The sequence below is a fragment of the Cetorhinus maximus genome, chromosome 23 (assembly GCF_964194155.1).
Source record: "Cetorhinus maximus chromosome 23, sCetMax3.hap1.1, whole genome shotgun sequence".
Lineage (NCBI taxonomy): Eukaryota > Metazoa > Chordata > Chondrichthyes > Lamniformes > Cetorhinidae > Cetorhinus > Cetorhinus maximus.
In genome coordinates, this window is record NC_135901.1 from 37917306 (window position 1) to 37930383 (window position 13078).

General features: G+C 42.7%; 1 protein-coding gene across 1 annotated transcript in view; it reads left to right on the forward strand.

The window, feature by feature from the left end:
• LOC144697983 (uncharacterized) overlaps positions 1-13078 on the forward strand; it is a gene marked incomplete at its 5' end in the record, with an annotated part of 268587 nt that overhangs the window by 216013 nt on the left and 39496 nt on the right. Inside the window, 1 exon segment of the mRNA XM_078569934.1 lies at positions 11733-11833. Coding sequence (XP_078426060.1) covers positions 11733-11833 — 101 coding nt within the window.

Sequence of the window (13078 nt, forward strand, 5' to 3'; positions counted from 1 at the left end):
TACTGGATGAGCAGAAAATTCCTCCATTTAAACATTGGGAAGATTAAAGTCATTGTTTTCAGTCCCCGCTACAATCTTCACTCCCTAAATATCAATGTCATCCATCTCCCTTGCAACTTAGAGTCTGAACCAGGCTGTTCACAATCTTGGTGCCATATTTGTAGGGGCTTCCCTTTTCCCTCAGAGACCCTCCCCATGCTAAAGCTCGGGACACCAGATTCACAAGTGTATGGGTTGAAAAGGGTGACCAGCCAGACAGGTTTCTTCTGATAATTCACAATTGCTTTATTTAATCGCCCACAACCCTGCAGTACAAACCCAAAATTTAAAACAACCTATTCCCAGTACCCGACACAAAGTCACCCCGACTCAGTTAAAATTTACAAAGCACCTTGTCAAAACACTATGTCCTATCCTGAAACCTTAAAAAAAAAACCTCAAACCAATATCACCAAGATAGGGCTGAAACAAGTTACAAGATACCGGCAAAAGACACCACGTTTTTGCCCCAAGCCTTCACAAAACCCTCAGACCAATATCACTACCATTTGTCTGTAAATTACAATCCCCAACACAACTGGTCTGTCTGATGTTGACTGTAGGCCTGAGTCGAGGTGACCAAACTCGACCCTTTTTGCAGCTGCAGCCTAGGTACTCAAATCTGCTCTGCTTTTATAATAACTTCACTCAAATGTCAAAACATATTTACTGTTATTCCAATGTCCATTTAGTTGATTCTATGCAAAATCCAGACAAATGTCATCAGCTCCTGCTGGTTGAAACAATACAGGGTTTTCCATGGACGATGAATATAGACGAATATTATCAGTTTTCGTTGTATGAGCAATTCTCCTGCTCTTTGAGGTGGCACAGTAACAACAACTGGCTCCAAAGTGAATTAGGGATTGATTGACCCTATTACAATGCTATTTTCTGTGGTAGCTGAATAATTCCTTATGTGTATTGTATTGAGGATATATCCTTTATTCCATTGTATTGGGTAATCAGGTTTCTTGATGGTGTTAGTCAAAGTCCGAACCCTTTTTTTGAGTCACTGTGTTTTCATTAAATGTCCAAATTAACCCCTTGCTGCCCAGCCCTGTACTGCTGACTGCAGCTTACCTTTTTGAAATTTATAGTTTAAATAAAGAGGCCAAAACATGTCCGTGGGTTTGAAATTATGGTCCTTAAATTTTCCAGCTGGAAGGAATTTCGATCCTACATATTTCACCTCAAGCTAACCTTCTGATGACATATCACTAAGATGGCCTATTTACATCTCAGTAACTTTGTCTAACTTCACTCCTGCCTCAGCTCATCTGCTGAAAGTCATATATTCCCTTGTTCCCGTTAAACTGGACTATTCCTTGCCGCCCACATAAAGATGGGGTCATTTAAAACTCTGCTTCCTGCATCTTTACTCACATTAAATGTCGCTCATTCAACACTCCTGTGCTCACTGAGCAACATTTATTCCTGGTTAAACAGCATTTGAATGTTCAACCCTCATCCTCAATTTCAAATCCTTCAGTGACCTCGCCCTCAACTATCTCTATAATATCCACCAGACTACATCCTTCCCAGATATCAGGGCTCATCTCGTTATGGCCTTTTGAGCATCCCTGATTTTATTTGACCCACCATTTGTGACCGTGCCTTCCGCTGCCCAGGCCATAAGCTCTGGAATTCCCTCCTTAGACCTCTCTGCTTCCCTCTCACCCTTTACGACTCCCCTTGAAACCTACCTCTTTGACCATACTGTTGATCATCTGCCCTGATGTCTGCTTGTGTGCCTCAGTGTTAAATATTCCAGTATAATATTCCTGTGAAATACTTTGGAAGATTTTATTCTATCCAGGGTGCTATATAAATACAAGGTGTTGTTGTTGATTTGGACATAAATCATCACTAAGCGAAAATCTTGCAACTCCTTACCAAACAGCATCGTGGGAGCAGCTTCACCACAGTGACTGCAGTGGTTCAGGAAGAGGGCCCAACACCTGACGAACAGACAACTGGGGATTTACAATATCTGCTGGTCTTGTTAATGACACCCAAATACCAAGAATGGAGTTAACAAAAAATCTCGGATACAAAGGAACTATTAATATATTTGATACGAAAATAGTACTCTGAAATTGAATGGGTAGTATCCCTTTAGCAACCTGATCTCCCCCAGAATCTATCTCCCTTGGCTGTCGCACATTTGAAAGTTTTGGGCCTGACAAGAGTTCAACCCAGCAGCTTCGCCTCCAACTCCACCCTAGCTCAAAATGATGCAATAAAAATAGACCCCCATCCAACACCCACCCTAATTCAAACCGGCTCCCAGTTGGTCTGAAATAAAATCAGAAAATGCTGGAAAAACTCAGCAGGACTGACAGCATCTGTGGAAGCAGAATTAACATTTTGAGTCTTCTTCAGAGCGCTGAAGAAAACACAGCTCTGAAGAAGGGTCATACAAACTTGAAGCGTTAACTCTGTTTCTCTCTCCACAGATCCTGTCAGGTCTGTTGAGTTTTTCCAGCGTTTTCAGTTTTGATTTCAGATTTCCAGCATCTGCATAATTTGCTTTTATCCTGATTGGTCTGTCTGTGTTTCGAGACATGGTTCTATAAAACAATAAAACGAAAGCAAAACTCTGCAAGGTTGGAGCTGAAATTAAAATGTAAAATTCTTTAAATATCCAGCAGGTCAAGCAGCATAAACCGATTAAGAAACAGTGGTAGGGGCTCAGGTCGCTGATCTGCCTCCATTCTGCACGAAAACGCTCAGCGATAGCCGCTGAATAATGGCGGCCAACATTCCCATAATGCTATTCGGCCCAGAAATCGCTCTATCTAAAAGTTGTTTATTTCCTGGTCGATGGGCGGTCATTGCAGTCTGCAGTGAGAGCTAATGAGGTGAAGACCTGCAGCAAATTACAGCAAGACATAAACAGACTTGCCAACTAAACAGATAAATGGAAAATTAAATTCATAATGGTGGAATGAGGGCGGGTTGGTTCCCTGCTGATGGAGATAGACCGTATTCTACCAGGCGGAGCATTCTGGGTATTACCCGCCATTATTACAGCACAATAAGCTGCGCTTGCGCACCCATACCAGGACCGGGACAAACAACCGTCCCGCATCCAGAATCACCGCAAAGAGAAACGATGCAAGGAGAAACAATATGATGTAAAATTCAGTGTCCTCCAATCTTCCTCCATTCCCGGATAGTGAGACAGAGTTTAGAAATACTCACCAACACGACTCCAGTGAAACATCCACGAGGAAAAGGGAGAATCCGTGACTGTGCCTGCTCTGATATAGCCCCAGACTTGTCACTCAAACCGTGCTAACTCCGCCCATTTCGCAGCTCAACCTACCAGCTTGCAGCTTCCTGCATCTTGACCCCGCCCTGCCCATGTGTGGGACAGTCCAAGGTGAGTCCCTTTGTATAATCAGGAGAATGGAGGAGGCGTGATCTTCCGCCCTGTGCTGTGTCCCAAATGGACGTGTGTAGTTTGCCTAGGTGCGTGCAGCTCCTAAAACACTGAAGTTGGACACTGTCCAGGACAAAGCAGTCTGCTTGATTAGCACCACATCCACAAACATTCATTCCCTCCACCATAGAGACACAGTAGCAGCAGCGTGTACCATCTGCATGATGCACTGCAGGAATTCACCAAGGCTCCTTCGACAGCACCTTCCAAACGCATGACCACTACCATTCGGAAGGACAAGGGCAGCTGATAGATGGGAACACCACCACCTGGAAGTTCCTCTCCAAGTCACTCACCCGACTTGGAAATACATCGCCGTTCCTTCACTGTTGCTGGGTCAAAATCCTGGAAATCCCTTCCTAACAGCACTGTGGGTGTACCTACACCAAATGGACTGCAGCAGTTCAGGAAGGCAGCTCACCACCACCTTCTCAAGGGCAACTAGGGTTGGGCAATAAATTCTGGCCCAGCCAGCGAAGCCAACATCCCGAGAATGAATTTTTAAAAATTCTTCCTTCCCTCCCCGAGGGTCTTCTGAACACTGCATGGAGACGGCTGATGGACCTTGGGGATCCTCACTGACCTGAACAGGTACATTATCTTGCACCTCACTCCCCCCCACCCATTTCTATTATTTTTAAATGTATTTCCATTCAATGTTTTATCTCCACCTTCTAGCCCATTTTGATCCCTTCCCCCTACCCTACCCCGACTAGGGCTACCTGCTACTTACTCGTCCTGCTTTCTATGCTTAATGTCACCATTAGCACATTCCATAGCTAATATCACCACCATCAACACCTCTTTGTCCTTTTGTCTATGACATCTTTGGCAATCTCTCCTTTGCCTCCACCTATCACTGGCCATCTAACCAGCTCTACCTGTCCCACCCCCCTCAACCAGTTTATATTTTAATCTCATTTCTATTTTTCCTTAGTTCTGATGAAGAGTCATACGGACTCGAAAAGTTTACTGTATTCCTCTCCGCAGATGCTGTCAGACCTGCTGAGTTTTTCGAGCTATTTCTGTTTTTCTTTCATACAAGTCTTGTTTAAGACTTGTTTAATCACAGGGCTACGGTAGGGCAAAGGCAGGGAGGTCATAGATTCATAGAGTTATACAGCACAGAAACAGGCCCTTCATCCCATCGTGTCTGTGCCAGCCATCAGCATGTATCTGTTCTAATCCCATTTTCCAGTACTTGGCCCATTGCCCTGTAGTGGCAGGAGGAAAATTGGTCCTTCAGGGGGCCAACACAGACACGATGGCCCGAACGATCTCCTTCTGAGCTGTAACCATTCTATGATTCTCTAATGTGTATTTATCCTGCAGCTCCATTTCCAGTGATTCCCAGCTTCTGCCCTGGCTCATGGCTCCCTGTTTAACCAAGTAATTACTCCTCTTTCCCCAGCTCACCCTGCGCAGTGTGTGTATCAGGCTTCCTCCGGACACCTCACCCCATCACCGCCCCGGCCCTTTTAAACATCAGCAGCTTTCTGCTTGTCTGGCTTTAGTTTAAATTTACAGAATTGAAGGATTGAGCTTCAAACTCGCTTTAGCCAACTGCTCTAAATCAGAAAATGTTTGTCCCTCACACCAGGATAGATTATTTTGTTTAAAGTCATACCAAAAATGCAGTTGCTGTCCCGAATTGAAGAGGCTCCTCGTTTAAATCCGCACTTGACCCAAATATAAAACAGTGAACATTATCCCCCAGAGCCTAATATAAAACACTGAACATTATCCCCCAGAGCCTAATATAAAACAGTGAACATTATCCCCCAGAGCCTAATATAAAACAGCGAACATTATCCCCCAGAGCCTAATATAAAACAATGAACATTATCCCCCAGAGCCTAATATAAAACAGTGAACATTATCCCCCAGAGCCTAATATAAAACAGTGAACATTATCCCCCAGACCCGAAGATAAAACAGTGAACATTATCCCCCAGACCCGAAGATAAAACAATGAACATTATCCCCCAGACCCGAAGATAAAACAGTGAACATTATCCCCCAGACCAGAAGATAAAACAGTGAACATTATTTCCAGACACGAATATAAAACAGTGAACATTATCCCCCAGAGCCTAATATAAAACAGCAAACATTATCCCCCAGACCCGAATATAAAACAGTGAACATTATCCCCCAGAGCCTAATATAAAACAGTGAACATTATCCGCCAGAGCCTAATATAAAACAGCAAACATTATCCCCCAGAGCCTAATATAAAACAGTGAACATTATCCCCCAGACCCGAATATAAAACAGTGAACATTATCCCCCAGACCCGAATATAAAACAGTGAACATTATCCCCCAGACCCGAATATAAAACAGTGAACATTATCCCCCAGAGCCTAATATAAAACAGCGAACATTATCCCCAGACCCGAATATAAAACAGTGAGCATTATCTCCAGACCCGAATATAAAACAGTGAACATTATCCCCCAGACCTGAATATAAAACAGTAAACATTATCCCCCAGTCCTGAATATAAAACAGTGAACATTATCCCCCAGATCTGAATATAAAACAGTGAACATTATCCCCCAGAGCCTAATATAAAACAGTGAACATTATCCCCCAGACCCGAATATAAAACAGTGAACATTATCCCCCAGACCTGAATATAAAACAGTGAACATTATCCCCCAGTCCTGAATATAAAAGAGTGAACATTATCCCCCAGATCTGAATATAAAACAGTGAACATTATCCCCCAGACCTGAATATAAAACAGTGAACATTATCTCCAGACCCGAATATAAAACAGTGAACATTATCCCCCAGACCTGAATATAAAACAGTGAACATTATCCCCCAGTCCTGAATATAAAAGAGTGAACATTATCCCCCAGACCCAAATATAAAACAGTGAACATTATCCCCCAGACCCGAATATAAAACAGTGAACATTATCTCCAGACACGAATATAAAACAGTGAACATTATCCCCCAGACCCGAATATAAAACAGTGAACATTATCCACCAGACACGAATATAAAACAGTGAACATTATCCCCCAGACACGAATATAAAACTGAACATTATCCCCCAGACCCGAATATTAAACAGTGAACATTAGCCCCCAGACCCGAATATAAAACAGTGAACATTATCCCCCAGACCTGAATATAAAACAGTGAACATTATCCCCCAGACCTGAATATAAAACAGTGAACATTATCCCCCAGACCCTAATATAAAATAGTGAACATTATCTCCAGATACGAATATAAAATAGTGAACATTATTCCCCCAGACCTGAATATAAAACAGTGAACATTATCCCCCAGACCCGAATATAAAACTGAACATTATCCCCCAGACCCGAATATAAAACTGAACATTATCCCCCAGACCCGAATATAAAACTGAACATTATCCCCCAGACCCGAATATAAAACTGAACATTATCCCCCAGACCCGAATATAAAACTGAACATTATCCCCCAGACCCGAATATTAAACAGTGAACATTATCCCCCAGACCCGAATATAAAACAGTGAACATTATCCCCCAGACCCGAATATAAAACAGTGAACATTATCCCCCAGACCTGAATATAAATCAGTGAACATTATCCCCCAGACCCGAAGATAAAACAGTGAACATTATCCCCCAGACCCGAATATAAAACAGTGAACATTATCTCCCAGACCCGAATATAAAACAGTGAACATTATCCCCCAGCCCCGAATATAAAACAGTGAACATTATCCCCCAGACCCGAATATAAAACAGTGAACATTATCTCCCAGACCCGAATATAAAACAGTGAACATTATCCCCCAGACCCGAATATAAAACTGAACATTATCCCCCAGACCCGAATATAAAACTGAACATTATCCCCCAGACCCGAATATAAAACTGAACATTATCCCCCAGACCCGAATATAAAACTGAACATTATCCCCCAGACCCGAATATTAAACAGTGAACATTATCCCCCAGACCCGAATATAAAACAGTGAACATTATCCCCCAGACCCGAATATAAAACAGTGAACATTATCCCCCAGACCTGAATATAAATCAGTGAACATTATCCCCCAGACCCGAAGATAAAACAGTGAACATTATCCCCCAGACCCGAATATAAAACAGTGAACATTATCTCCCAGACCCGAATATAAAACAGTGAACATCATCCCCCAGCCCCGAATATAAAACAGTGAACATTATCCCCCAGACCCGAATATAAAACAGTGAACATTATTCCTCAGACACGAATATAAACAGTTGGCTGGAATGTCATGAGGCCGAGACTTTTGTTATCGATGTGGCAAATAAATTTGATACAATCTCTTTCTTCACAAACTCTCACAGTCTACAATCCTGACATGAATCTTAAAATGTTGGAAATCCTCAGCGGGTCAGGCCTTCATCTATGGAGATAGAAACAGAGCTAATGTGACAGCTCTGTGACCTTTCATCTAACCTGAGAATAAATAAAAAGGTAACAGTTTATTAGCAGGTCAAAGGGAGACACTTTACAGGCTTTGGGAATCAAAATTTGAGTTCAACAATTTTCTATGATAATCTCTACCCTCATTTGTTTCTTGTTTCTTTGAGTCCTTATTTTCCTTTCTTATTTCTCTCATTTTCTTCACATCGCATTCCGACTGTTGTTATCGTGCCATTCACACCTAATCTAGAAACAGCTTTTGTGTTTTTAATAGTCCCATTATCACTCCCTTTGACCTTGCATCATAAAACCTTTTGTCAATTAATCTCTCCCGCCCTGCAGTCTTTCATAGACCTTTCCTTCTGTTCCTCTTCCACCTCCCCCCTTTCACTGGCTCACAGACCTGAAACGTCAATTCTGTTTCTCTCTCCACAGATTCTTCTAGATCTGCTGAGTGTTTCCAGTTCTTACTGTTTTCATTTCATATTTTAAGCATCGCAGTTTTGTTCGTTTCTCCATTCCAAGCCCTCTGTCTGATGTTATTAATAATTCAATTCATTTATTCATAAATTAATTTGTTATCTGTACTTAATGTCTTGAAATCTGATTAACTATTGAGCTGTTTGTCAGTTATCAGTGTCTTTAAATGTAATTACAATTTCACCACTTCCCTCGTTTTCCTCACACTTCCTGGCACTAATATTAAATCCTTAGTAATCTTAAATGGACGGATCAGCCCAGCATCGACAGATCAGTCAGTTTAGCCTCTGTGTGGGAAAGCATTTGGAAGCGGCAATTCTGGTCAAAATTAAGTCACTTGTACAATTGTGCATTAATTAAAGCCAGCACGGATTTGTTCAGGACAAATCACGTTGAACTAATTGCTTGAGTTTTTTGGTACGGGAACAGAGAAAGTTGATGAGGGTAACATGGTTGATGTGCACATGAAATTCTGAAAGGCATTTGATACAGCGCAAAGTAATAGGCTTGTTCGCAAATTTAAAATCCACGGGGCAGAGGCAGCATTGGCTGTGTGACAGGAAACAACACACATGGTGAACGGTTGTTTTTTTCAGATTGAGGAAAAGTATACAGTGGGATCACAAGAGGTCGATGGTCAGACCACTGATTTCTTGATATATATTAATGACCTAGACTTATATGTGCAGGGCAACATTTCAAAATTTGCGAACAAAACTAAATTTTCAAGTTGTATTTACAGTGAGGAGAATGTTGAAAAACTTCAAGAGGACATAGAGAAGATGGTGGAATGTGCAGACAGGTGGCAGATAAAATTTAATTCAGAGAGGTGTGAAGTGATTCATTTTGGTAGGAAGAATGAGGAGAGACAAAATAAAATAAAGGGTACAATTGTAAAAAGGTGCAGGAGCAGTGGAATCTGGGGCTTTATGTACACAAATCATTGAAGATGGCAGGACAGGCTGAGAAGCAGTGAATAAAGCATGTGGAATCCTGGGCTTTATGAACAGGGGAATAAAGTACAAAAGCAACCAAGTTAGGATAAACCTGAATAAAACACTGGCTTTCCCCCAACTGCAGTATTGTGTCCAATTCTGAGCACCTCACTTCAGGAAGAATGTGAGACATTAGAGAATGTGCAGAAAAGATTCACAAGAAATGAGGAACTTCAGTTAGGTGAGGTGAAGTTGGTTTGTTTTCCTTGGAAGGGGAACTGCTCTCTTGCATCTTTTCTGGGTCCTCTGACTTCAATTCATTCTGAAATTGTAGCCATTCAGTGGCGGAGGGTGTTAAACATTTTCTTTCATGGAATGTGGGCAAGGCCAGCATTTGTTGCCCATCCCCAACTGCCCTTGAAGCAAGTGGCTTGCCACACCATTTCAGAGGGCCATTCACAGTCAACCACATTTCGGTGGATTTGGAGTTACATGTGGCCACACCAGGTAAGGATGGCAGATTTCCTTCTGTAAAGGAATTTTTGTGAACTGAGGCTAGCTTTCAATTCCAGGTTTACTAACTGAATTTAAATTCCACCAGCTATCACGGTAGGATTTGAACCCAAGTCCACAGGCTGATCTTCTGGATTACTGGTTTATTGACATTTCCATGATGCCACCGTCTCCCACAAATATATTTTAAAAACATTTTATAAATGGTTTAATATTTCTCAATATTTTATTTCATGTGGCTTCTATTATGAGTTTCAGACAGTTCAGTGCGATGTAGACGTGGTGTTTAAAGGTCATTCATTTCCCCCTTAGCATGTCGATGTTCGGTAAAGATACAGAGAATGATGACCCCCTCATTACGTATCTATTGACTTTACTTAGATGGACAATTCCCACTCCCATTGTTCTGGGTGGATGATAGATGCTCTATACATTGAGATTTTTTATAAATTAATTGCTAATTTTATTGAATAGCCCACTGCCCCAAACTCTGCATCATAACAAAAAAATCACCATTTCTGATTGGACATTCAATGGCAGTATCTTTACCCAGCATTCTCCGCAGCAGCGAGGGATGGGTAATAAATTCTGGCCTGGCCAGTGACGCCCACATCCCAGGAACAAAATAAAATAAATTCAAATGAAACCAGGCCCAGGTTAATGGCCGCCATTTTGTTTCAGCAGGGAGTAGGGCACATGCACGGCCACCTTGTTGATGTAACAATGAGTGGTCGTGGCTTCAGTGTCTCGGTTCCCAGCTGGTCCTAGTGCCGGGACAATCAATACTGGGCACCAGGTTTGGAGCAGCTTCACCCAGTCCCAGGCTGCAGGGTGTTTGCAGCCGAGAGGAGTCCATGGGCCTTGTATATGTTCAGGGTGAGAGGTTGCAGCCCCTGTATAGTTACCTGAAGGGGCTCATCCTCAATTTTTGGTGACACTTCAGCCCCACGCTCCTAATCTTTGTCTGACCAGTATGAAGGGGGAGTGTAACTGTTCATGGGCCTGGTAAAAACAGGAATTTGTCGATCCAGGATGGGTGACACACATGGGGGTGGTCACACTGGCTGCCAACCTCTCATCGTAGTCTTGTCCATGCCCGGGTGGCCCTGGAGAGGGAACATGCGGTGTCCACCGGTATGCTTGATATCTCACACAACCGGTGGGCAGCTCATAGGTACAGAGTGTCTCATAGACACTGGAAACAACATTCTGGTTTAGATAGGAAGGTTCCCTTTGCTTTTATTGGTACATTGTTGCTGATTTGAATTTCTTTCAGTTTGATTGGACCACGTTTTTGAGGAAAACATGTACCAAATAACTCGAAATGTCTGTTTTGAATTTCTATCCTGTACTTACAGTGATGGTTTTTGTGAACTCTTTTACAGGGGAGATGATTTACAGACAGGAAACTCAAGCCAAACATCACATCAAGATCTGACAGAGTCACTCGATTCATCAGGACCTGAGTACAGTCGATCATTGAATGTGGAAGGAGAAATGTTTGTCGGTTCTGTTTGTGGGAGAAGATTTCAAACATCAGTGTGACTGGAAAGCACCGAGACACACACACCCCAAGTCAGAGTGTTCCAGTGAACTGACTGTGGAGAGAGCTTTAAACAGTTATGCAGCCTGAAAAAAATCACACCATTTACAGCAGAGAGAAACTGTACATGTGTGTGTGGACGAGGCTCCAACTGACCATCAAATCTGGAGAGACAGAGGGACACATGCACCATGGAGAAACCATGGAAATGTGGGGACTGTGGGAAAGGATTCAATCGTCCATCCCGACTGGAAACCCATCGATGCAGTCCCACTGGGGAAAGGCCGTTCACCTGCTCTGAGTGTGGGAAGGGATTCACTCAGTTATCCAACCTGCGGACACACCAACAGATACACACTGAAGAGAGACCATTCACCTGCTCCGAGTGTGGGAAGGGATTTAATTGGTTATCCACCCTGCTGAAACACCAGCAAGTTCACACTGGGGAGAGGCCCTTCACCTGTTCGAGTGTGGGAAGAAATTAATTCAGTCATCCAACCGACTGACACACCAGCGAGTTCACACTGGAGAGAGAGACCGTTCTACTGTACTTCCTGTGGAAAGAGATTCAGGTCTTCAATCCACCTCAGTGAACACCAGCGAATTCATACTGGAGAGAGGCCGTTCACCTGCTCGGAGCATGGGAAAGGATTCACTCAGTCATCCCACCTGCTCAGACATCAGCGAATTCACAAGTGACCTCAGGGGTTGGATTCTGCTGTTAATCACATCCAGGGCTGAACCATGTTCATTCTGACAGTTGGGGTTTGTTTCTGCTGATGTTAACAATCCATGTAACTGGGCCAGAGTTTAATATCCTGATCTATAGCTGATTGTGTTCTCGGGGCTGTAGTGTCTCTTTAAGAACCGCTGTCTCTGATCTTCCCCATAATTCAGGAACTCTCATCAGAAATTAGGCAACAACAAGATTCTGAACTTTTACTTCAATCCCAAATGGATCTTTGGTACGAACTCTCCAATTCAGTGTCTGAGAGGTTTTGATCGAGCGATAGAGAGAGAATGTTTCCTCTTGTGGGGAAGAGCATAACTAGAGACCATAAATCTTGGATAGTCACCAAAAAATCCAATTCAGAATTCAGAAGAAACTTCTTCACTCAAAGAGTGGTGAGAAAGTGGAACTTGCTACCACTGGGAGTGGTTAAAGTGAATCGTATAGCTTTTGTTTAGTTGAAAAGGGTGCAATACGTGGATGTGTTCATTTAGTTGTGCAAAGGACAGGGCCCTGTGTGTGAATATATGTAGCTTCTAGCAAGTGTAAGTGAGGCACACAGTGAGACCAACTGATAATCTTAAATTGGTTGTTTGTATAATTCTTAGCACAGTCAGGATTGTTTAGTATGTATGTCTAATCGTGGAATCACATCTAATATTATTTAAGGCGTAGCTAGACAAGCACAAGAGGAGAGGGGAATAAATGGTTACGATGATAGTTTTAGATGAGGAATGATGGGAGGAGGCTCTGGTGGAGTTTAAACATCAGCATGGACTGGCTGGGCTGAATGGCTTCTTTCTGTGTCATGTATCAGATGTAATGACACTCCTGAAGGGTCTGGTCCTAACTTTTAGACTATACCACCTATTCCTAGACTGTCTGACCAGCGGAAATAATTTCTATTTACCCTCTGTTCCCCCTAATATTCTCGATTCTGCTGTAACTGTCACTGTTAATCACATC